The sequence below is a fragment of the Cydia amplana genome, chromosome 10 (assembly GCF_948474715.1).
Source record: "Cydia amplana chromosome 10, ilCydAmpl1.1, whole genome shotgun sequence".
In the NCBI taxonomy this organism is placed as follows: domain Eukaryota; kingdom Metazoa; phylum Arthropoda; class Insecta; order Lepidoptera; family Tortricidae; genus Cydia; species Cydia amplana.
In genome coordinates this window covers 9,935,331-9,962,229 of record NC_086078.1, presented here as the reverse complement: position 1 = coordinate 9,962,229, position 26,899 = coordinate 9,935,331, and the positions used below count along the sequence as shown (strand labels likewise).

The 26,899-nt window shown below is 39.5% G+C and overlaps 4 protein-coding genes across 4 annotated transcripts in view; 2 read left to right on the top strand and 2 right to left on the bottom strand.

The window, feature by feature from the left end:
- The window catches only part of LOC134651374 (uncharacterized), a 222,060-nt gene that overhangs the window by 46,429 nt on the left and 148,732 nt on the right, over nucleotides 1–26,899 (top strand). The window lies entirely within an intron of this gene.
- Nucleotides 1,040–8,675, bottom strand: LOC134651492 (aarF domain-containing kinase 1). The gene is made up of 6 exons (XM_063506607.1): nucleotides 8,197–8,675; nucleotides 7,372–7,782; nucleotides 6,240–6,413; nucleotides 5,167–5,367; nucleotides 3,215–3,421; nucleotides 1,040–1,215 (listed from the first exon to the last, which is right to left on the bottom strand). The coding sequence occupies exons 1-6, from the start codon at nucleotides 8,623–8,625 to the stop codon at nucleotides 1,051–1,053; spliced, it is 1,587 nt and encodes a 528-aa protein (XP_063362677.1). The 5' UTR covers nucleotides 8,626–8,675; the 3' UTR covers nucleotides 1,040–1,050.
- LOC134651445 (large ribosomal subunit protein eL20) lies at nucleotides 11,188–13,822 on the top strand. The gene is made up of 4 exons (XM_063506553.1): nucleotides 11,188–11,319; nucleotides 12,179–12,355; nucleotides 12,901–13,080; nucleotides 13,632–13,822. The coding sequence occupies exons 1-4, from the start codon at nucleotides 11,302–11,304 to the stop codon at nucleotides 13,788–13,790; spliced, it is 534 nt and encodes a 177-aa protein (XP_063362623.1). The 5' UTR covers nucleotides 11,188–11,301; the 3' UTR covers nucleotides 13,791–13,822.
- The window catches only part of LOC134651467 (endoribonuclease Dicer), an 84,771-nt gene continuing 75,501 nt past the window's right edge, over nucleotides 17,630–26,899 (bottom strand). Inside the window, exons 28-33 of the mRNA XM_063506579.1 lie at nucleotides 24,685–24,789; nucleotides 22,655–22,810; nucleotides 21,977–22,188; nucleotides 20,485–20,638; nucleotides 19,655–19,839; nucleotides 17,630–17,786 (exon numbers count right to left, since the gene is read on the bottom strand). Of these exons, the coding sequence (XP_063362649.1) occupies nucleotides 17,630–17,786; nucleotides 19,655–19,839; nucleotides 20,485–20,638; nucleotides 21,977–22,188; nucleotides 22,655–22,810; nucleotides 24,685–24,789 (969 nt within the window). The remainder of the gene's footprint in view (nucleotides 17,787–19,654; nucleotides 19,840–20,484; nucleotides 20,639–21,976; nucleotides 22,189–22,654; nucleotides 22,811–24,684; nucleotides 24,790–26,899) is intronic.

The following is a 26,899-nucleotide window of genomic DNA, read 5'->3' as shown; positions in this document are numbered from 1 at the left end:
AAAATGTAAAAAAGTACCTACACTTGAAATAAAAGCTTGTTCAATAAAATAATTTATTTAAATAACATTGGACTTCATGAAAACGGTCTCTAAAACATGTTATAGGTATTATAATACAAAAATAACTTGTAGATTTGAGCACATAATGATTTTATACTTACAATTATCAAAATATACATTTAAGAAGGTACTTTTGAAGTACACACTCTTATCTTATTGAAAAGCCTTATTGAGGTATGACATGGACTACCCGTGACTAGGAATTAGTTTTGTCTGCACTAATATATTTATAATATTTCATAAAAGTGCTCTAAAACGGCATGAAAGTAAAACCTGAATTATATTTTTACATTTATAAATTATAATCAATACGAAATACTTTTCGAACTGCCAGTATAAGAATTACGGAAGAAATTATAATATACTGTTTTTTCGTAGATTCTGTAAATACCAGGACTCTCCCTGTACAGTCGAAGACAAGTTAATCCGACAATTTGTAAACCTTATCCCAACATAATAAGGCTTAAAAATGGTTAGCTAATATTTTCATAAAGACAATACGATAACGTCACTTTACTCATAATAGTCATAACTGCCAGAGTTTAGTATAACTAATAAAATAGTTTAATAACGCTAGTTTTTAAAGCTAGAAAAGAAAATGATAAGTTAATGTAAAACTGAATAAATGACGCTATTTGGTGAATGGTCAGACTTTTCACGTATATACTAAAATATAGTCTAACTAAGCTATAGCCAGGCGTGTCTCACTCCGCGATTTCGTCGCTTTGCTACAGTTAGCTAAAAGTACATCCGTTCGGCCCCAATTTTGAGGAAACCATAAGCCGCGCGTGGCGCTGTCGCCACCTAGCGGCCATATCTGTGCTGTTCGTAACAGACGCGTTTTGTTAGAGAGTGAGTCTTCTGTACTTAGTACTATTATTTATTCTGTGCTATAGCATAAGACACATCTTAACGAGTAACAGCGAAATTATAAAAGTGATACCTCTCCGTGGTATTGGTTGCTTTTCTTAAGCGCAGTTTTTACTCCGTTTATTGTGTGAATGTTTGGTTGACCGTAGATTGAACTGTAACGCGCACGCTGGGTATTGTGAACTTTTCTTTCAAAGACAGAAACACGGAGTACAGATAAAGAGTCAACATTGACCACCTAAATTTCAGACTGAGATACTGCCTTCTCAATGCTGAATTGGCGTTCTGAAACAAAAAGGAACGATTTTTTTTATGCTACGAGTATTTGATATTGTAATCCAGCCGCACGTCCTTACTTTCGATATACGAATTTGGTATTATCTATTGTGATACCTTGTTTTTGAGGTGACATACATTCTTTTAGTTATAGCCTCTCTCTACAGAACATTTTTATTAAATTGTGACATTATCTATGAAAAGGGACCTTATTGTCGATGGCGATTACGCCATTATTAACGATGCGCCGATATAAATACAATGCCGCGCGACGCTGTGCGGCGTAAGCGCCATCGACAATAAGGTCCCTTTTCATTGATAATGCCCCAATTTTATTGGGGTTTAAAAAGTTCAATGAATCTACATTTTCATCATCAACCCTTCACAATAAGCGTTGAGATTCACAATCAACTGTGCAGTACAGTCGCCATCATATATATTGGAGCGGCCAAGGTGTTCACAATATCTGAACAAGCACTCTAACGCCTTGATAATAGAGGCGTGCTCAGATATTTGTGAGCACCTTGGCCTCTCCGATATATCTGATGGCGACTGTACCTACTACCTATAGCTTTACCACTAACAGAGGCAGTTAGTAAAAACTTATTATGGTTGACTACAGACTTAGCTTATTATATCCTCTAGGCACCCAGACGTCAAAACTTGCCCAAAAATTGCAATTTTGATATGTCAAAAGAAAGATTCAAATTAAAATGGAACAGAAGACCTTTTTATAGGTCTTTGGGCGTCTAGGGGACTTATTACTAATTTACGTAGTATATTAGTTTTATTACCTGACGACCGGTCTGGCCTAGTGGGTAGTGACCCTGCCTATGAAGCCGCGGTCCTGGGTTCGAATCCCAGTAAGGGCATTTATTTGTGTGATGTGACTGATGTGCACAGATATTTGTTCTTGAGTCAAGGTTGTTTTCTATGTATTTAAGTATTTGTATATTATATATATCGTTGTCTGAGTACCCACAACACAAGCTTTCTTGAGCTTACCGTGGGGCCATAGACTAGGAATCCTCTAGACGGAGTTTAAAGCAATTATTTCATGAAACCGATGCTGCCAGAAATGCGGGGGTGCGGGGGGACGAGGTGAGCGAATCCCGTGCCGTGATTGGTCCGTTCAAAGACACTGACAAATCACGGCACGGGATTGACTCGAAGATGGAGTAAAAGTACCGTATATGTGGCAGAGGGGGTAGCGTTACTATGCTCAGTCTAGAGGATGTCTTGTCTGTGCGTGGGGCTAAAGCTTTGGATTCCTCCGAAAACGGTGCCGTCATATGACGGCCGTCATATAGCGGCAGCAAAAGACGGCCGTCTTTACGGTGGCGACATGTGGAAAGTACCACGGCGTCATAACACCGTCATCCACCAAGGTCAAAGCGGCAAATTTGAAAAATGTAGGCGCGATGGGATAACGTCCCATAGAAAATTTGAATTTCGCGCCTTTTCCTACTGACAAGATTTGCTTGATCATCTATAATTTACTTGGAGGATGAAATATCATCAGAAGAGGAAAATAATCGTAGTACGGAATCATTTATTCAAATCTCGTGTCATTTATTCAAAATGGCGTCACCGCTATCTAATAAAACGTTCACGAAACTATCGACAAGGTCATGACGGCCGTCATCTTACCTTACGTTGACAGTCAACGTAACGTAACGCCGTCTAGGAAACCGCGCCATCTTGTTTACATAGACAACGTTCTAGTGACGTCAGTCAACGCTATATACCGGCCGTAATATGACGGCACCGTTGTCGGAGGAATCCAAAGCTTTAGTCAATTTGTGTAATAATGTCCTTTAATATTTATTTATTTATTATTACCTTGTATTCGAGATTGTAGACGCTCTCTATACAGCATTTGGTCATAACCAAGAACCCGCACATGCGCTCCTGCATACCGACCGCATACTCGATGCTCCGGATCAAGTCATTTGCTTTGAGTACAAGCAAAGCCTGTGTCCTTTAATATTTATTTATTTATTATTACCTTGTATTCGAGGTTGTAGACGCTCTCTATACAGCATTTGGTCATAACCAGGAAACCGCACATGCGCTCCTGCATACCGACCGCATACTCGATGCTCCGGATCAAGTCATTTGTTTTGAGTACAAGTAAAGCCTGTCGGTCGACGTGCTCCAAACACTGCGTTATGTAGTGCGCGAAGTTGGGTAGCTCGTTTTGGAATACTGTTTTCTGGAAATGGAGAAATTTGTGACTTTATCTAATACCTTTAAACGAGCAATTCTTGTTTTTTTATTTATTTATTTATATATATATATATATATTTGTACTCACAACTATACCTACGGGTAATTTATAATTAAGTACCCTATTTACTTTTCATTGTAATAGTCAACTTAGTAACGTATGAAACTTTAGGCCTATTTTTAGTCATTTTTGTAAGACTTATTTGTAAAAGGCTGTTTGTTTTCTAAATAAATTAAAAAATATATATATATATTTCGGGGATCTCGGAAACGGCTCTAACGATTTCGATGAAATTTGGTATATAAGGGTTTTCGGGGGCGAAAAACCGATCTAGCTAGATCTTATCTCTGGGAAAACGCGCATTTCCGGTCACCCAGATATTAACATTTAAAACTTGCGCGTTTTGAACACAGTCATGTTAAATCGTATTGTGATGTCTACCACAAACTTTTTCATAGACTTTTCATCGAGTAGTTACACTTAAGTATGTCTGATGTGTCATTTCATCAGTTAGCCGCGACCACTAGTGAAACCTGTGTCGAAACGTCGGAAATAAAGGTAACAAAATAAATTCGCGAAAGACCCGGTTATTTAGGTACTACTACGGAATGCATGATGATAGAAATCAGTGTTAATTTGTGACGTTATCTATGAAAAGGGACCTTATTGTCGATGGCGCTTACGCCATTATTAACGATGCGCTGATATAAATACAATGCCGCGCGACTCTGTGCGGCGTGTGCGCCATCGACAATAAGGTCCCTTTTCATCGATAATGCCCCATTTTGTCATCAACCTTTCGCATGACAATACAAATGTCTACGATTTTGGCCTCCATTTTGAAAAGATAAGCGTATTTTTGCGCCTTTAGATCTCATCCCAGAGATTGTATATTACTTACCTATATATTAGATAGACCTTGCACCTGCAAGGCTTGCAGTCGCGTGTGCTAGCAATATTTGTCAAGTCAAGCATTAGTAAACATAAATATTGGTCATATAGACAAACAATTTGACGCCTATTTCAATAGGTAGGTTCGAGTTTACATTCGAGTTATTGACCATGTGAATAATGTGATAATTGAGATTTACGCAATTAATTACTCCTGCGGATTGCGGTTGCTAAATAGGCGAATAAACAAGTACCTAAAAACTCAAGGTTCCACACGAAAGTCTACAGAGAAATCCTTTACAAACGAGATATAGTTTGTCCAAGGACTGTCTAATTTCAAACATAGACAGAGAGAATCATACTATCTTTGTCTTACACTAGTATTTGCTAGTACTAAAAAAATTAATATAGTTTTCCTGGTTCTTACTGACTGACAAATTGGTTTGACTATATTTTTTATATTTATCTGACTTATATTATATTATTTTATACCTTTAAACGAGCAATTCTTACTCTCAAATTTGCTTTGCGTTTTCGGAGGCGGAAAAACAAAAACCGGCCAAGTGCGAGTCGGACTCGCGCACGGAGGGTTCCGCACCATCAACAAAAAATAGAGCAAAAAATCGTGTTTGTTGTATGGGAGCCCCCCTTAAATATTTATTTTATTTTATTTTTAGTGTTTGTTGTTATAGCGGCAACAGAGATACATAATTTGTGAAAATTTCAACTGTCTAGCTATCGCGGTTCATGAGATACAGCCTGGTGACAGACGGACGGAGCAATAGGGTCCCATTTTTTACCCTTTGGGTACGGAACCCTATGAAAATACAGCAACATACCTCACTGTTAGAGGGCTTGGTGTTTTCGATGCCTTTCATGATCGACTCCCACGGGCGGCCGGTGACGATGCACGCAAACAGCCCATACAACTGGCTGCGAATCCCCAAGGCTTCGGAGTGCAGACGCATTTCCTCGCGGTCCCGGCGTATTATGGCCAGCCACAGCTTTGAGTAGTGGTACCGGAACTTGTCTGTGAGATTCTGAAAAATTGCATTAGCACAAAATCATTCTTAATGGAAGATTTTTATCATAGACTGTCCTTTTTTTAGGGTTCCGTACCCAAAGGGTAAAAACGGGACCCTATTACTAAGTCCGTCCGTCCGTCCGTCTGTCACCAGGCTGTATCTCACGAACCGTGATAGCTAGACAGTTGACATTTTCACAGATGATGTATTTCTGTTGCCGCTATAACAACAAATACTAAAAACAGAATAAAATAAAGATTTAAGTGGGGCTCACATACAACAAACGTGATTTTTGACCGAAGTTAAGCAACGTCGGGCGGGGTCAGTACTTGGATGGGTGACCGTTTTTTTGCTTGTTTTGCTCTATTTTTTGTACAATACCAATGGTGCGGAACCCTCCGTGCGCGAGTCCGACTCGCACTTGGCCGGTTTTTTAACAACTATGTATTATCTAGACATCAAGATGATTTGGATGTAATTCTTCAAAAACGGGACCAACCCACACTAACTTAGGGCTCATTTAGATGGCGCGCGAACTCGCATGCGATTTTAGTTACATTGCGGACTATTGAGGTCACAACAATTCAGCCGACCGATCAAATGACGCAATGTAATGAAACCCGCATGCGAGTTTTCGCACCATCTAAAAGAGCCCTTAGTGTAGGTTGCTTTCTTTCAAATTGCAAATAGCAGTTATTACCACTCCAAAGATCATAACTTAGACTGATATAGTATTATACACAGCTTATCTGTGCCTCAGCATTATTATTCCCATCTGATTGTGGGGTCTGCTTTTCTGGTATTTTCTCTCCACTTCGCGCGATGGGACGTGTCGTCTACTGAAAGGTACTGGTGTCCGCCCAACTCATGAGAAATATATAACTTACAGCATACAAACCATGATCCAGCAGATACATGGTAGTTTCCTTGTCGCCAGGCTCTTTCCTCAGCAGAATGTTGCCAGGGTGCGGGTCACTGTGCACGAACCCACTGATGAAGATCATGTGGGAGTACAGGTCTCCGAGCTTCCGGCACAAATCTGCACGGTCTATCTTGTGACTCTAAAATTATGAGAGAAAATATATGAAGAATAATAGGTAGATTAATAGATAGGCTAATGCGTCATAGATACATCATGTATACAGAGACTTGAAAACAATTATCAATTTTTTTTTAATTTTTTGTAGATGTATGTAGGATATTTTTTACCAGTATGAATATGATGGTTGTTTATGTCTGTGACAGTGTGATAAAAAAGTGTCTGTCAATTTCAATCGCAGGGTTGTTTATTTTATCAAGTAGATAAAGCCAACCATCATATGACAGCAGATATGGAAATTTTGAAAACCTAATATCTTATTCTAAATTCTACAAAAACTAAATTTGACAAAGAATCTGTCTATCAATCTTTGTCACAGGTTTTTTTGTTTGGGTAAGTTTACAATACCCATAGACTAGGAAACCTCTAGACTGAGTTTAGAGCAATTATTTCATGAAACCGATGCTGCCAAAAATACGGGGGTGCGGGGGGACGAGGTGAGCGAATCCCGTGCCGTGATTGGTCCGTTCAAAGACACGGACCAATCACGGCACGGGTTTGACTCGAAGATGGAGTAAAACTACCATATAAGTGGCAGAGGGGGTAGCGTTACTATGCTCAGTCTAGAGGATTCCTAGTCTATGACAATACCTGATTGTTTACGTACAGTATGTATATGTACTTTTATCAGGTATTGTAAATTTAACCAATTAAAAAACCTATGAAAAAGATTGATAGGTAGATTCTTTGTCAAATTTAGATTTTTCTTCATCTAATGACATGTTTGCTGAGGCAATTAGGGGACAGTTTTGAGGTTGTGACGTCAGGTAACCGGTCAGCTGACTGTGTCATATCATAAAGAAAAGGTTTCTGTCATACAAGCAACTTCAAAATACTAAATCACTTTTAGAAATGATATTTGGTATTTTAGAGATTAATTTTGTGAGAGCTAGTACAAGAATGAAATCCTGGATACTTACATCAATATATTTTAGATCATTGACATAGCCCCCTTCCACATAATCCATAACCAAAACCCTTGAAGTGCTGAAGTCCCAATATATCTTTGGAACCTTCAGCCATTTGTAATGGCTAAACATTTCCGCAACTTTCTCAGCATTTCTCCCTTCTTGTAAGAAGTTCAATTCATTAGTAATATTCCTCTTTGTCTCATCTATCAGCCAAGCAAGTTCAAAATCTGGAAATACTTTCATCATCATTCTCAAAACAAATTCCATCCATATGAGGTCTACTTCAATATGCTTTTTCACAAAATGGTGCTGAACTTTGACAGCGACTGGTGTTCCGTCTTTTAGTTTCGCTTTATGTACTTGTGCTAGTGAGGCCGTTCCCAGTGGTTTCTCTTCAAATTCGTCAAATAAAGTGGCAGGCTGAAATATAACAAAATGTGATAAATTCTTTATGTACACATATGTGAGAACGTATTTCTAGTGAACGCAACCTTATATGCGGTCTCTATCACACCTTGTTGTCGCGCTTGTTGTTCGCGTCTAGATTTAGAATAATAATAAAGTGCTTGTTAATTAATCGGAGTATCTTTTATCAAATATCACAACATATATTTGAACAAAGCCTCTATTATCATGACATTAAAGCGCATGTTCAGATATTTTTGCTATTTCAAAAAACACCTTCTCATATTCTAATACCCTAATGTTAGTTCCCGATTAATGTTAGTTCCTAATGTTAGACTGAAAGATCATAGCTGTAAATAATAAATAGCCAAATACATGCTGTAACACTAATTACTTCAAATAGTTTAACACTTGAAGCTGAATACATACATCTTTATTCAGGTCTTCTTTAATAACTCTATACAGTTCTTCCACAGTGTTCTGTGGCGCATCTTTATGCAGAACACGCATAGTGGTGACATATTCAGTGGGTAATAAGTATTCTAATGCCCCGACATGCTGCCCAACCTTTATATAAGCACCTTTGTTAGCTTTGCAGAGCTCCAACAATTTCTCCGCGCATATAAGGTGGGCTGCACTTTTAATTTGATTGTATTCCTTCGATTCCTTATCCCATTCTTTACTATACAACATATCATTATAGGTTTTGCCGATTTCTATAGCCGTCACTGCTGTCCTTGAAATCCTCACAAACACATTACTATTGTAATCACAATTCAAAGCATACGCAGTACTACCGATTGCTACTCCACTGACTAACCCATATTTTACCACTTTTGGAAGAAGTTTGCGAATCATTTTCGATTGCCAATAAACTAGTATCACGGATATTATGATGTCATAATAGAATTTTACAGAAAGATTCCTGTATAATAAAATATTACATGATAACTTTAGTGTCTTACTCAGCCTGAGTATGAATGGAATTTATGGAAATTGATTTGAGTTAGATGACGTTAAACGTCAACGATATACTATTTGACAATGACAGACTGTCTCCGTTCAACATCTACTCAAATAATGACCTACTAACCTAGTGGCCTAGTAACAACTCTTTGAGTAATGTAGCAGAGAAAGTGGCATACTCACGATCCTGTCTACGAGTGATAACACACTATCGCACCGCACCGCGACCTTGGAGCGTCGCACCCAAAAGTGAGAGCGAGAAAGAGATATCTGTTTCTCTTACTTCTACACTCCATAATAGACAGAGAGAATCATACTATAGTTGGTCAAAGCAATTTGTCTGTAAATAGGAACAAACAAAACTATACTCATCCTTTTCTTTTGGGTGCTAGTACTAGTGTAAGACAAAGATAGTATGACTCTCTCTGTCTATGTTTGAAATGAGACAGTCTTTTGACACACAATATCTTTGTCCTAATATAGATTCTATTTTTTTATTCGGTAAGGGCCCTCCACACTCGTGCGCGAATCGCGGCGCGAAGCCGCGAACGCGAGTGTGGCGTCGATTTCGCAGATTGTTCACGCCTTCGCGCATTGTTCCCCGTTTTTTGTCGGTTTTTCGGCCCGCGTCAAAGAAGGCGCGAAGCGCGAACTAGCAAGACTCCACATTACTCACTATTTTGGCTCATCAGTTGCAAGATAAATATTAATTATATTATATAAAGCGGCTATAATTTACGGTTTTACAACAAAACAAAATGGAAAAATAGCTACAGCAAGTATGATGCCGTAGATAAATGACAGTTAAACTCGATCAGCTGATGCTTTTCCGCCATCTTGGCGCGAACCAAACTGCGAATTTACCGTGAAGTGTGCGAGTGTGGAGTCATACGTCAACGTCGCGATATGTTCGCTCCGCGAAGTCGCGCCGCGATTCACGCACATAGTCTGGAGGGGGCTTAATAGTCATAATTTGTCAGAGTCGCCGGTCAAAGGAACTGAGGTGGAAAGCTTCCAAATTAGTAACAAAAATCCTGTTTTGGTATTTCTACTATTATTTTATGGGGTCACTTACTACTCTTTGCTGTAGACTAAAATGACATTTCATAGTATGAAATGACCATAGAATTAGAATGACAAGTCTGTGGAAATGACAGATGATGTTCATATACTATGAAATGTCATTTCAGTCTATCGAATAAAAAAATACTATACTTGGTCAACCAGATCTTGACAGTAGCAAAAGGCGGCAAATTTTGTAAAATGTAGGCGCGAAGGGATATGGTCCCATATAAAATTTGAATTTCGCGCCTTTTTTTACTGATAAAATTTGGTTGACCAGCTATACATATAAAATCTAGTGCCCCAACACACGAGCGCTTTTTCAACGCGCGTTAAAAAAGCGCTTGAATCTGTCCGCACGCTAAATTAAATTTTCTCAAAAATGGACGGCAAAGTCGACGTTGCCGGTTAAAAAATTGGTCGCGAAGTGCGTAGTTTATGGTCAGTCAAAAAATTAAAAAGTTAAAAACATTGCAGTCTCGATTTCGGGACTGCAATGTTGCATACAAATTCCATTATTTAACGAGTTCCAAACCTTTTAAAAGTTGAAATGGCCATATCAAATGAAGGCATAGGTCCAATTAAACAGCCAAACACATGATCAGCAGTTATTATTATAATGTTGGTACCGCGACTATTTAGGTGTCTCAAATAGGTTGGCGTATTTTCAGGCGAATAATACACTTCTTTTTTTTTAAAAGGCGGCAAAGCAAATATTTTTAATGGTTTTACTTTTTTCTGTGATAATTAGACCGTTGCTCCGCTAAATAATTTCTATTTCTTGCACCATTTTTGAGAAAAGCACTATATATGACTCGACTGGAAGGCTACTTGCTGGCTTCGGATTCAATTAAACGGACTCCCAAGGTCGTCCGTTTAAAACGAATCCTCAGCCAGCAAGTAGCTACTTCCGATCCTCGACAATAATGTACTATTAACGACCAAGGCTTAAAGTCGAAAATCCAACAACGCTTGGTAAAAAGCGCCAACGCCATCGTGTGAATAAATACACATGAATCCATTTGTGTCATTCAAGCGCTTTTTTAACGCGCGTTGGATAAGCGCTCGTGCGCATGTTGATATATAGCTGGTCAACCATATCTTGTCAGTAAAAAAAGGCGCGAAATTCAAATTTTCAATGGGACCATATCCCTTCGCGCCTACATTTTTCAAATTTGCCGCCTTTTTCTACTGTCAAGATCTGGTTGACCAATATATATAGTGTGTCAAAGGACTGTCCCATTTCAAACATAGACAGAGAGAATCATACTATCTTTGTCTTACACTAGTACTAGCACCCAAAAGAAAAGGTTGAGTATAGTTTTTTGGTTCCTATTTACTGACAAATTGGTTTGACCATCTATACATATTCTGTAGAGGCCTTATACTATGTGTGCATTTTTATAAGCTGTAACATTTTATGCAGGCTGGCTACCCAGCCTCCATCTTTCTTTTGCGTCTGTCCGCTTCCGTTGACAGATTCTTTTTAGGTAAAATCCTCTGAAAATGAAGGCTAAAGGAGAGGTAAGAATTGTGAAAAAATATACTATACGTGGAAATTAACGCTTAAAGATCTACATAAACATTAAATTATATTCTTTAGGACCTTAAAATGTGAAACTAATCTTTAAACAGACAGGTTCTTTTTCGCGTGTGAGGACGGTACACGTTGCCGCTACTTCTATTTAGTGTTTTCTTGTGTGAATAAGAATATAGCAATAATGATTTGCGCCCAAAATGTGCCAACGTTTCGGATTTTAACAATAACTATTTCCATCCGCTGTGTTAATGAAGTGAAATTAACTAAGAACTCTAATCTAGTTTGAGGTTATGTCATGTTGTGATATGGTGCCATTGTATGGTATGTAATGTAACTACCAAAAGTTTTACTTTAGTCGGGCCAAGTCACTTACCCCATCTAACTTTTGTTTTATTATCATAAAACAGTCATGCCAGTAAACTAAACATACACAAAGTCTATTTAAAATCTATTACAGACTATAGAAACAGTGTCAGGTAGGGCGACAACGTTTTTCATGGCTGTGTGTAGGGTTGCCAACCGTACTATATTATATAGTATTGTACTATATTTTGGCTCTCTGTACTATATACTTTTGGAAAAATACGCTAAAATACTATATTTCCGATTAAACGTATATTACACTTATGTTTAGTATTTTATCTAAAAGTACTACCTATATTTTTTTGAAATGTACTATATTTTTGATGCCTTATTCTGGAAAATACTATATTCCACCAAAAAATAGTTGGCAACCCTAGCTGTGTGAGACAATACGGTGTGTAAATTAATGAAACCTACTGTATTTCAACAGTTTTTATTATCTAAGTGTAGTAAATAAACTTTTTTTTTTTCAATTTCCAGTTGAAGGAATATGAAGTCATTGGGCGAAAGCTGCCCTCTGAGAGTGAGCCGAAGACGCCACTGTATAAAATGAGGATCTTCTCTCCAGACCCAATTGTGGCCAAGTCTCGCTTCTGGTACTTCCTGCGTCAGCTGAAGAAGTTCAAGAAGACCACTGGAGAAATTGTCTCCATCAAGGTTTGCATTTCTATTTGTTTTACCACTTACCTAAATTCTCATTGATTTCCAGGTACTAAAATGTGTCCTGTCTTAAGGAGAATAGCTCTGGTACATATGCTAATCATACAGTCACCAATAGATATATCGGAGCGACCAAGGTGCTCACATATTATCTGAACATGTCTCTATTGTCAGATATTTTTGAGCACCTTAGCAGCTCCAATATATCTGATGGTGACTGTACTACATAATTTCGAAAAGTTATAAAAATCACTGACAAAAACCTGTCATTTATCTTATTATATTATTATTAAATCTGTAGCAAATGTTTATAACAAATATGTACTTATTTTGGGCTATAATATGTACAGACTTGCAGACTAACTGGACATAATATTTATTTCTTATTCTGTAAAGTATAAAGCAATTATTTCTGGCTTTGTTTGTTTTTTTTGTAATGAATATCAGAACGCGATACGGAACATGCCCTTAAACGGATCCCCATTATTTTTAGTACAACATATGAAAATCACGCATTTAATTTGAAACGCGTGACATTCCAGGAAATCCCAGAGAAGACCCCAGTCAAGATCAAGAACTTCGGTATCTGGCTGCGCTACGAGTCCCGGTCGGGCGTGCACAACATGTACCGCGAGTACCGCGACCTCAGCGTCGGCGGCGCCGTCACAACCTGCTACCGCGACATGGGCGCTCGCCACAGGGCCCGCGCTCACTCCATCCAGGTATGTTTCTTACCTTTGTAATTCAGGGTGATATAACAACATAATTATGATATCATTTATGGAATGTAGCCCTTGCAGGGTGACCATGTACCAAATCTTTATGTAACAACTTTGGTTACATGGTTTTTTGCATGAAATAAATGAAAAGAAATGAACTAAAATTGTTGATCAGCTTTCTTTTATTTTCCATTTAATTTATTAATTTGGTGAAGATATTTAAGGCTTACCACTTTTGAATTATGTTGGTAAATGTATAGTTTATCCTGATAAGATGATCTGATGGACTAAATAAATGTGTATTCTCACCAAATATGAAAATAGGTACATATTGCTAGTATTTGGCCCATCTCCAACTACCTTAACAAATAGGGAGGGTGTGCCACCTTGTGTCGTGAAACGAAAACTAAGAACTAATGTCCATAACTTCCATAAGCAACTGCTGCCCCTTACAAAGTATCAACCGGGAAATGAGATATTTGTAGCGTCTCGCAGTTCCCTGTGTATTATGTTGTATACGTAAATCCATCTAACGTATATTTTATTGTCTTCAGATCATTAAAGTGGAGGTGATCAAGGCCGCCGCCTGCCGCCGCCCACAAGTGAAGCAGTTCCACAACAGCGCGATCCGCTTCCCGCTGCCCAAGCGCGTGCACCACCACAAGCGACTCAACAAGTTCGCCTACAAGAGGCCCAGCACGTACTTCCTGTAATTTACGCGATAATTATAACCACGTTAACGTGACTATGTGTTTTATTACATACTGTCCTCCTAACATAAACACTGCATGCAACGTAGGTAATAGTAGTGACCTTGTGCCACACACGAACTTATTTCGTAATGTTATTTCTATATTCTATACCTCGCCCGTTTCTCAAAAGCTTGTAACTTTTTGCATAAAGCGGATGTCACTTTGACAGCTTTTGTTAGAAAGGGACTTCCACTTGTATTGCAAGTAACAAGCTTTTGAGAAACGGGCCCCTGATCAGACATTTAAAAGGATTTTGGTGGTAATATAATGGCTCACACTTGTCGCTTCGAAATTGGAGCAGAGTTGAAGCACTAACAGGTAAGTTGACCGGACCAAGATCGCCGCCTGGTACGCACGTCTGATCTAAAAACAATTGTACTAGCAGTACCGTAAAACGGGGTGAGTAGGTTTCGCGGGGAGAGAAGGTTTGAGAGGGGGGTGAGAAGGGATTTTAAGGCTACTGCTACAAAAATAATGTATTCCAATTTAAAATGGAGCTATAGTAATACGCATAATAAAAAAAAATCGATCCAACAATCTTCCAAAATCACCTTTGTATGAAAACCCCTCTCACCCCAAATACGAGGCACTACGGAGTGAGGTGGGTTTTCCTCTTTATCGTCAAAGTTATGAAATGGAACTACCCAAAATAAAATACAAACGTCCGGAACACTTATTATATAGGTACACCATTCAGTTTTCATATGTAACAATAAAATGTTATCGAGGTTTGAATTCCAGCTTTGACCCTACTCACCGATAGTGAAAACTCTGTATCCTACGGGTGGACCAGAACACTTGCCTATACAAAAGAAATATTTAATGTCGAAATTAAAACAATGGTTAAATAAAATAATCAATTTATTCAATATAAAAATCTGGGAATTTTTGACTTATTTAATTCGTATTAAGAGGAAAGGAGGACCTTTTTTTTAATTAAAAGTTAGGAGCGAAAAACAGATTTCATACAAACTCTTATAATAATGAAAAAAACTAAAAAGATCAAACGATCGGACATAGCTATGATTAAAATACATTAAATTGTGTAAAAATATTTTCAATATATAATGATAATATTCAAAGAGGAAAATGGAGACTAGTACGTTTGTATGGAAAGGGAGTTTCGGGGCGGTCGTCCCATAGCGTTCGTCTTAAATGCAACACATATTTTCACCAATTAAAAAAAACCTCAACAAATATCGTGCACATATCGCAACGCGTAATAAAATAATAAATACACAACAACTAATAACTACAGTTACAAAAATGCTTTCATATTTAGGGCCAGTTGCACCAACCACATTTGACAGACTGATCAACTTCAGCCGGAGAGTAGCGATTATTTCCCGAAAATCGAATTTTACTGGAAGCAATATTTCCATTCGCAAAATTTACCATTTTATTCTTTCTCACTAGCTTCCTTTCCCGGAAGCATTTTTAACCAATTCGCATATTTTCCTATTATAATTATATTTCAATAGCTTATTTTCCTGATACGTTTTCAAACCATTCGAATAGTTTGGATAACTTTTCTTATTATCTGTAATGTAAATCAATATTGTTTCTATAAAATATGTTTGTTCTGGCGCGCACTGCTTTGGTCGCAGTTCACCTAACACACTCCTCCTCGCTTCGCTCGTTGTCGTACCTAACTAGGCTCTGTCAAATGACACTTTTTAGTTATTGTAAACAAATGAAATATAGCGGGAAATTATGCGAATGGTTAGAAATCCTGTTACGGAAAATAATCTATTGAAAAATAAATATATAGGAAAATATGCGAATTGGTTAGAGATGCTATCGGGAAAGGAACCTATTGAGAAATTAAAAAGTGGTAAAATTTGCGAATGGCAGAAATCGCAACTAGGAAAAAACGATTTTCGGAAAATAGTAGCACCACTCGTCAGCCGGCGCTTTACTATGAAACTTTTCATACATACAAATTTTGCGAACTCTTTAACGATACGAACAGTTTGGTGCAACCGACCTTTATTCCTTGATATATGTAGGGGAGGTTGGGGGCCATTGGGCGGTCTGGAGGCTCGGGCACCCCCTTGTCGATTTACAAGGGGGTGCCCGAGCCTCCCGACAGCCCAATGGTCCCCAACCTCCCCTATATATCTTGGTAATGGACGACATTGACAATATTACCTACATTTAGTTTAACATGGTTTAACACACTCGCCATAATCAGTTACGTACGCCCAAAACCTGTAAGTTAATGATGTTAACTCTGCATGACATTTGCAATAACAAAGTGTGGCCATGTCATGTGATCATTATTGTCAAATTTCTATGAAAATATGACGTTTATAATGACACGCCTCAGTTTGTTTTGTTCAAGTCTGTGCAAAGTTAGCCACGGACTCTAGTTTTGGGTTTGTATATGTCAAACAATACACGATTTATACACGTCCTATATTTATTCAGTCGATCAAATAACTTAATATTTGCGCTTTCCAATTCAACATTTTCCATTAAATAAGTATGACATTTCATTTCATATAAATTATAAATGGATACCATAACTAACTACGTATAGCAATTTAATTGTTTAACATAATAATGTTTGTGACCCTTTAGGTCCAAAATATTTATGCTTAAATTCTATCTAATTAAAAAACACTATAGGTAATTCATATAACCTAAGAGAATTTGAAATAGAGGCTGATTGTCAACGTAACTTGTTTCGCGGTAGACCCTCAGATTGTAATGGATTGTGGTAGTGGCGCCCCCCTACGCAGAGTTTCGCGTAATATTCCCCAAGGAAGATTTCACCGTGTAGGTTAGGTACTTACAGGACTATTAGGTACTTAGGTACAGTGCGGCAAATCAAGGCTCTTCGTACATTTGGACGGGCGCAATGTATGAATGTCGCGTGCATCATACAAGTGGAAGTCCCTTTCTAACAAAAGCTGTCTAAAAGTGACATCCGCTTGTATTACAAGTTACAAGCTTTTGAGAAACGGGCCCCAGTTCGCGGCCTCAGCGTCGAACTGTGGTCTATGACCGATTAATACGTCTTTGGCGTTGGACCTGCGGTGCGTATATATCGGCATTGGGGTCCAAAACATGGTATAATAATATACTCCGCCTGGTACTCTCTTCTGAGATTCGCGAATGACCTAACTGTCACATGCCTACGTCATCATGCTGTTTACAGGTTCTCAAACTTTAAAATGTGGGAGAATTTTAACCAACGGTGAAAATTATTTTAACGGCATTAATTTTAAGTTATTAATGTAGAAACATAGTAAAATAAAACAAATCTATACTGCCCTTTTCACTCCTACTCTTACAGTTCCGAATAGAACAGTCAACCATTTTCGTAACAAAACATTAATTACCAAGCTTACGACGTGAAAAGTTTGGAAAACACTGCGACTGCTGACACTAAGCGAGAAGGAAATAACAATTAACACGCGTTCGACAAGGATGACGGTCAGGGACAACATGGCGGATTGTCAAATGTGACAGCGCTATCCTGTGTTGCCAGTAGTGTAAACAGAATTACCCGAACGTCTGAAATTTCTTTCGTGAATCGGAAGATATTGCTAACGAATAATTAAAAATGACGTGTTATTGTAAAATTTAAGATAAAATACATATAAATGAAAATTATAAAGAAATATTTTAACTTATTAACCATAGATATAATGTACCCATGTAACATGTTATGTTGAAATAAAGTGGCAATGTTATTGTGATGTAGGCAAGTGACACTTTGGGAAGAGAAGACCATGTTTTATTAGACCATGGGTCCAAAAGGTTATAACCTTTATACCTTTATGTGTAGTAGTTTAGGAGTCGAGTATCTTGAGCGCGAGCTTGGCGGCGGCGCGCTTGGCCTGGAACTTGTTGCCGCCGAAGCCGTGCGCGGTGTGCGGGCGGCCGTTCTTGGTGAACGTCACCGGGACCATCACGCGCGGCGTGCCGCATTCCACCACCTTGGCGGTTCTGTGGAAACAGGTCACGTTTTACTATTGTTAGACACTGGTAGTCTGATACAATAGCGATGATGACACATGTTTAATTTTATAACAAAATCTAGTAAAATAGATATGGTGAACGTCACCGGGACCATCACGCGCGGCGTGCCGCATTCCACCACCTTGGCGGTTCTGTGGAAACAGGTCACGTTTTACTATTATTGGACCACAGACAAGACATCCTCTAGACTGAGCATAGTAACGCTACCCCCTCTGCCACTCATACGGTAGTTTTACTCCATGTTCGAATCAATCCCGTGCCGCGATTGGTCCGTGTCTTTGAACGGACCAATCACGGCACGGGATTCGCTCACCTCGTCCCCCCGCACCCCCGTATTTTTGGCAGCATCGGTTTCATGAAATAATTGCTCTAAACTCAGTCTAGAGGATTCCTAGTCTATGTATTGGACACTGGTAGTCTGATACAATAGGGATGATGACACATGTTTAATTTTATAAGAAAATCTAGTAAAATAGATAGCAAACGAGCAATTTATCACAATAATGTGGATATTAAAATAAAATATTGAAAAATTACAAAAATACAGGACCTGAAAGTTTCAAAATTTAAGTTTTTTTTTAACTTCCAAAAACTATAAAAGTAAGGGTACCATTCGATTCCTTACATTTCACCCAAAAAAATATTGTATAGCAACTATATACATAAACGCAATATTTCACCGACAAAAACGCAATTTTCTTGTTTTGTCCATACTACAAGATGGGCGATGACGTCACGGCCCCTGGCCGTTTTGTATAGGGCGTTTCGCGAGCGAAGTGCGACTGTCGGCCTTTGACTACAATTTCTGACTTTTGTGTTACTTTAATGTAATGGGTCCCATTAGTCCCATATAGACATTTGATTCTAAAAACAAACCCGATCGATTGATACCATAAATGAAAATTAGTCATGTAGCCTATTCATAACATAAAATTGACTTGAAGCTTTTTAAACTTAGTCCCTAAAGGTCGATACATAGTCGACACAGGTCGCCGCCGCTGTTTAGGTATATCACCATGTCTTACCCGAAGGAGGTGCACGCGTGTATCCTCTCGTAGAGTACCCGCACGGGCTGCTGCGGGATGCGTGCAGAGAAGGCTTCGATCTCGCGATGCATGACGCGGTATTCTACCGCCCACACGGCGGACAGGTCGCCGCCGCTGTCTAGGTATATCACCATGTCTTACCCGAAGGAGGTGCACGCGTGTATCCTCTCGTAGAGTACCCGCACGGGCTGCTGCGGGATGCGTGCAGAGAAGGCTTCGATCTCGCGATGCATGACGCGGTACACTACCGCCCACACGGCGGACAGGTCGCCGCCGCTGTCTAGGTATATCACCATGTCTTACCCGAAGGAGGTGCACGCGTGTATCCTCTCGTAGAGTACCCGCACGGGCTGCTGCGGGATGCGTGCAGAGAAGGCTTCGATCTCGCGATGCATGACGCGGTATTCTACCGCCCACACGGCGGACAGGTCGCCGCCGCTGTCTAGGTATATCACCATGTCTTACCCGAAGGAGGTGCACGCGTGTATCCTCTCGTAGAGTACCCGCACGGGCTGCTGCGGGATGCGTGCAGAGAAGGCTTCGATCTCGCGATGCATGACGCGGTACACTACCGCCCACACGGCGGACAGGTCGCCGCCGCTGTCTAGGTATATCACCATGTCTTACCCGAAGGCGGTGCACGCGTGTATCCTCTCGTAGAGTACCCGCACGGGCTGCTGCGGGATGCGTGCAGAGAAGGCTTCGATCTCGCGATGCATGACGCGGTATTCTACCGCCCACACGGCGGACAGGTCGCCGCCGCTGTCTAGGTATATCACCATGTCTTACCCGAAGGAGGTGCACGCGTGTATCCTCTCGTAGAGTACCCGCACGGGCTGCTGCGGGATGCGTGCAGAGAAGGCTTCGATCTCGCGATGCATGACGCGGTACACTACCGCCCACACGGCGGACAGGTCGCCGCCGCTGTCTAGGTATATCGCGCCCATTAGCGACTCGAATATGTCACTTAGCACCTGCCATCAAAATAGTAAAAAATAAATATATTGAAACTTTACAAAAATTTACTAAAACAAATGACCAAAATAATAATTAATAATTATAATTTGAGCCTATATAGGTATATACGTCCCACTGCTGGGCACAGGCCTCCTCTCATGCGCTAGAGGGCTTGGGCTATAGTCCCCACGCTAGCCCAATGCGGATTGGGGACTTCACATACACCTTTGAATTTCTTCGCAGATGTATACAGGTTTCCTCACGATGTTTTCCTTCACCGAAAAGCTAGGTAGGAAGTTAGTTAGCTAGTTTTTAGATGTACCTACCTATAAACATTAGTAATAACAAAGAGAATTTGAAATAGAGGCGGATTGTCAAAGTAAATTATGAGTATATTCACTGCCATCTTGCCCGAGAGTAGGCCAAAGGTATGGTGCAATCTTTTCGAGCGATGGCGCCATAACCTTTGGCCTATACTCGGGTGGATGGCGTTAAATTAACACATCAGAAATAATAAGGGTCAAAGTCAAATGGCGTTCTAACAGCTTTAATCTTTTGTCAAAATATGGCAGTAAACGTTCTGGGGCTACATAGTTTACAATGACTTTGGTATTAGTTACTGTTATTTTTATATTGTAATTTTAAGGCCTGCATATACACACCTTAGGTACTTCCACGTATTCCGCGATGTGGCAATCCTCCTCGTCTATGAGATACAGCACGTCCTCTATGATCTCGTGGTCCCTCTGTTCCTGGTGCTCGACGAACATCATTATCGCCTTATCCAACGTTGGGTTCAGCTGGGAGCAAAGGAATCTGTGGAAAAGTATATGTTCATTTATTTTCCCTGGAAGCACCAGTTTTAATCGAATCGAAATATCAAGTATCAGGGTCAATTGGCTACAAATACACCGTTATGTGACAATGTTAAAAAAAACCCTAAAAAGGTTTATGATTTTTTGTGTTGCCATGTTTGTAGCCTTACACACACACACACACACACACACACACACACACACACACACACACACACACACACACACACACACACACACACACACACACACACACACACACACACACACACACACACACACACACGCACGCACACACATTTTTATCTTTCCTTTTTTTTTAATTCTCTAACTACCTATTACAATCTACCTATAACTATCATTACATTATTTATTATAAGTCTTTGCTTTCAGCTTACGAATTACGAATCCGGTTACCACGTGACAGGCATAGCTTAGTGTGGGGCCACAGGACATTATTAATTGTTAATAAGGTTTTTTCTTTTCAATAAATATAAATAATATTATTCTCTTTATTTATTTTTCATCTTAAGTTAGGTTATTTTTAATATGGATATAAAAGTAAAATATAAAAACACTTACAAAACAATAAAAAATACATATAAACACATTATAAAAAACCTAACCTAGGGTGCCGCCAGCAGCGGGGCAAGGCCCAAGCTGCCGGTGGTCAGGGCTGCAGAGAGAGGAACCGGCGGACTATCCGCGCCGTGTCCAAGATCACCGCCTTCTGCATCTGGCCCTTGACCCAACCACCTAGTGAGAGTCTCTCAAGATGTTGGTCGAGACACTTCGCTATTATATTATTCTTATTCTTATGTATTTACAGACGGATTTACATTAAGTTTTTAACCCGCTTCGGTTGATCACTGTTTTCGAACACAGTTACGTGCTTAAGAGTGAAGCTACTCACTTGTGCAGTCCCAGTTTGACCACGTAGGACGCGAACGTGACATTGTTAACAAGCGCCGAGCGCAGATCCGTGAGCTCTCCCGGCTTCAGCCGATCGCAGTTCTCGAATACACAGTTACGTGCTTAAGAGTGAAGCTACTCACTTGTGCAGTCCCAGTTTGACCACGTAGGACGCGAACGTGACATTGTTAACAAGCGCCGAGCGCAGATCCGTGAGCTCTCCTGGCTTCAGCTGATCGCAGTTCTCGAATACACAGTTACGTGCTTAAGAGTGAAGCTACTCACTTGTGCAGTCCCAGTTTGACCACGTAGGACGCGAACGTGACATTGTTAACAAGCGCCGAGCGCAGATCCGTGAGCTCTCCTGGCTTCAGCCGATCGCAGTTCTCGAATACACAGTTACGTGCTTAAGAGTGAAGCTACTCACTTGTGCAGTCCCAGTTTGACCACGTAGGACGCGAACGTGACATTGTTAACAAGCGCCGAGCGCAGATCCGTGAGCTCTCCTGGCTTCAGCTGATCGCAGTTCTCGAATATATGCGATGTGATTAGGAAATCCAAGATGGCGTCGCCGAGGAACTCGAGGCGCTCGTAGGAGCGAGTCAGACGGTTCCGTATGTAGGACGGGTGTGATAAAGCCTGGGGAAAATATTAGTATGTATGTAAACTACATAAGTACAATGAATTCAGTCGATCCACCAAATACCGCTATAATGCCTAAATGGCGCTTTAGTATTGGTTTTAAACTTTAATAGCTGGGACACAAAGTAATTTTAAAGAGCTGATATTCTTTAAACTGATAGATTTGTATCAGGCATAGCTAAGAACCACCGCAAGGAAACTCGCTTTCGCGTAAAAAGATGCAAAATGTATGTATATGTATATAAATTTATATATCTCGGAGATCTCGGAAACAGCTCTAACGATTTCGATTAAATTTGCTATATGGGTGTTTTCGGAGGCGAAAATCGATCTAGATTCTAGCTAGGTTTTATCTCTGGGAAAACGCGCTTTTTTTTAGTATTGACATGTTTTCCGAGCAAAGCTCGGTCTTCCAGATATTAATTTACCATAAAAGATTCATAAGATTTACGAAAAATCTAACCTCAAGTAAAAAGGACGGGTCCTTAAATTTGTAGTTGATTATTTGCTCGATGTCGTTCTGACAGCTGTTGAGAAGAAAGTCCAGCTCCTCTATCGTGCTCTTTCCCTCAGTGATCACGGTGGGCACTTTCTTGCCGAGGTATGATGCAAAGTTATCCTGAAATGTATGTTGTTAATAGTTAAATGAGTATTAAGTATTGTTAGAGAGACTATTTTAACACTATTACGGTTGAACATGTCATATACTCATCTTCCTCGCGTTGTCCCGGCATTTTGCCACGGCTCATAGGAGCCTGGGGTCCGCTTGGCAACTAATCCCAGTAATTGGCGTGGGCACTAGTTTTTACGAAAGCGACTGCCATCTGACCTTCCAACCCAGAGGGTAAACTAGGCCCGTATTGGGATTAGTCCGGTTTCCTCACGATGTTTTCCTTCACCGAAAAGCGACTGGTAAAAATCAAATGATATTTCGTACATAAGTTCCGAAAAACTCATTGGTACGAGCCGGGGTTCGAACCCGCGACCTCCGGATTGCAAGTCGCACGCTCTTACCGCTAGGCCACCAGCGCTTGACTACAACATTGAACATGTCATATACTATAACTCTTAATCTATATTATTAAGTTTTTATTATGCGCTGCTATTACAGAGTAAGGTCAGGGGCCCATTTCTCAAATGCTTGTACCTTTAAGACTAAAGCGATAAATATATTTTACGTCACCCTAGGCCCGTAAGTGGGATTTTCTCCCCGCTACGCGAGGAGAAAATCTCATTTCCTGGCCAAGGCGAGACGTAAAACTTTAGACAAACCACGGGCGGTAATTCGTAAAGCCTCAACAGCTGCGATCTGGAGCATTCACGAATAGGGATGATGACACATGTTGAATTTTATAATAAAATCTAATAAAATAGATAGCAAACAAGCAATTTATCACAATAATGTGGATATTAAAATAAAATATGGAAATGTTACAAAAATACAGGACCTGAAAGTTTCAAAATTTAAGTTTTTTGTATCTTCCAAAAATGATAAAAGTAAGGGTCAGGGATCAGATACCGGTATTTTTTGTATGGGAACGGAAACGGTATTTTTTCGTTCTTTGCTAATTACTTCATTTCTAATTGAGCAATCTAATAATACGAAGTCGTAACCTAAAAACACAACTGAGTCCTACATTTCGAGTATAAAATAATTCGAAAAATATGGTTATTTCTAAGTTTTTGCAAAAAACCGGTTCCGATCCCTGGTAAGGGTACCATTCGATTCCTTACATTTTATCCAAAAAAATATTGTATGGCAACTATATACATAAACGCAATATTTTACCGACAAAAACGCAATTTTCTTGTTTTGTCCATACGACAAGATGGGCTCTCAGAGACCTTGACGTCACGTTCATTTAACGTTTTGTTAAGGGCGTTTCGCGAGTGAAGTGCGACTGTTGGCCTTTGACTACAATTTCTGACTTTTGTGTTACTTTAATGCAATGGGTCCCATATAGACATTTGATCCTAAAAACAAACCCGATCGATGGATACCATAAATGAAAATTAGTCATGTAGCCCATTCACCTCCCTAAGTAATATGTAATGTACTATTTCTCATCACCTATTCGAAAAACGGCTTTTTCTTCCCTGCTAGGAGGGATCAAACTTCAAAGTGGGACTTTTCTTCCCTGCTAGTAGGAGCGATCAAAGTGCCACTTGTCTTTTCTAGGACCCTATTTTTTTTGCACAATAAAAATGAAATAATAAAAACGGAAATTGAAAATGATTTCCTCATAGGTGATGTAAAAAGCAGTATGTGTCACATAGTAGCAAAATTATTTCCACCATAGGCGTTAACACTCGAATCCCATTTTAGAATCCTTCCCTTGGTTCACGATTTAATTTCAATGTACGGTCAGCCAAGAAAGTGGTAGACCACTTTCTTGGCTGACCGTACGCCCTCGTAATATATCATTTTCATTTCATCTACTATTTGGAACGTTGGCGTGTGAAGATGTTTATGAACTCGACTGGCCAACTTACCAGGGGAGGAAGGACCCGCAGCCACTCAAGTACTTTGACGGCGCCGAGTACGCCGCCGTGCAGCAGGTAAGTGCCGATGATCGCCTCCACGCAGTCCGCCACGCTCTGAAATGATACACAGGGTAAAACAGATGAGCGTTTTCCAAAAAAAATTTTACATTTCATTCATGTCTTCAAAATATTGACTTCTTGGGATCATTTTACTCAGAATCATTTGTTTGACTGGTAATGGTAGCTGATTCTGATGTATCAATTTGTTGTGGTTAGGATATTATCGTGATCTTGTATTAACACGACTCACAGTACACTCAAGAGCACCAAGAAGCGACAGCTAGACATCTAATGACACGAGTTCCAGTGAGTCCAGGGTTGGGCAGTATTTCAATTACATGTATTTGAAATACGTATTTGAAATACAAATTAGTATTTTGTATTTGTATTTCAAATACTACCTCAAAAGTATTTTGTATTTGGTATTTCAAATACTGCACTCACATGTATTTAGTATTTTGTATTTCAAATACTTCAAGCTTCAAAATACATTTCTATAAATACATTTTATTAAATTCTATAATCCTAAAATGTCTAATCTCTCGCACAAGCTGTGAGCCTACCGCGAACCTCCGATCCAGCCGAGATACAATTTTCATTGGCTGGATACTGGATCTATATTAGGTCAACTTCTGCGTGGAACTTTTCGTTTAAATCTAGGGAATAGGGTCATTGCAGTAGTTTCCGTCCATGCACTAGTTTTCGACGACTTGACGGATTATCAAATATATATTTCATTTTTAATTTACTACTTTTTGCGAAATCTTCATCTTCCTCGCGTTGTCCCGCCATTTTGCCACGGCTCATGGGAGCCTGGGGTCCGCTTGGAAACTAATCCCAGTAATTGGCGTTGGCACTAGTTTTTAGCGACTGCCATCTGACCTTCCAACCCAGAGGGTAAACTAGGGCCGTAATTGGAATTAGTCCGGTTTCCTCACGATGTTTTCCTTCACCGAAAAGCGACTGGTAAATATCAAATGATATTTCGTACATAGTTCCGAAAAACTCGTTGGTTCGAGCCGGGGTTCGAACTCGCGACCTCCGGATTGCAAGTCGCACGCTCTTACCGCTAGGCCACCAGCGCTTCCTTTTTGCGAAATATCATTGTTATATGTAGACAGATATATTGCTTAGACGCCTTAGACATAAGGATTGAAATCAGTCCAAATTTGTGCAGGAATGTAGGTATATATTCAAATTTCGTCAAGTGGACGTAAACTAGAGCTGGACGAAAACTAGCGCAATGACCCTATAAGTTTATATGAAAGGATATTCGTTAACGTTAAAACTAAATGCTAAAAAAATAAATAAATAAAGGTATATTTTGTAATTGAAATACATTATTTTAAACACTGTAATTTGTATTTTGTATTTCAAATACCCGTCACCAAAGTAGTTTGTATTTTGTATTTCAAATACTTTTAAAAATGTATTTTGTAATTTGTATTTCAAATACGTGGAAGCCAGTATTTTGCCCAACCCTGCCAGTGACCCTAGTGCGTTTCGCCTACACCACGCCAATTACTGTGAACTATCATCAAGGTCGTATAAAAACAAGATCAAAACCAAAACTAATTCTTAAATAAGAATCGGTATCGTGGACTACAATCAATTGCTACGACCAAAAAGTGGAGCCGAAAAACAAGCCAAAGTACAGTTTGTATCTTGATTTCATTACTGAATGAATGAAGTGCTTACTCGTAAGAGGGGAGTGCATTTTAAAAATGGTTGATCTCTAACATCGCTCTGCTGCTATCGGAGAAGGCCAGTAAAAGCGTAGATGGCACTCTCGTCGATGGTACTGCCTTTTGTAGGGATTTTGACAATGCCTTAAACAATACATTAGTTGCCTTCCTCATTATAGCAATTTCATTTTTTTACGATAACTAGAGAACTGTAGAACTTACTGACCCTTTCTTGCACTTAAATGAAAGGTAATTAAATTTGCTACAACTTTATTCATGCAATATATCTCATAGCATGAGCGGTTGTGCCGATATTTGTCCTGAAATATAGGAAAAACTAAAAATTTAATTCTAAGGAAAATAATACCCTTTTTTTAAAGTTCCATATCTCATGAACTATTTGACATACGGCGCTTAAATAGTTCCAAATTTTATGTTCTTTCAACATTAAATAGCCAGCTTTGACCAAAAACCCACAG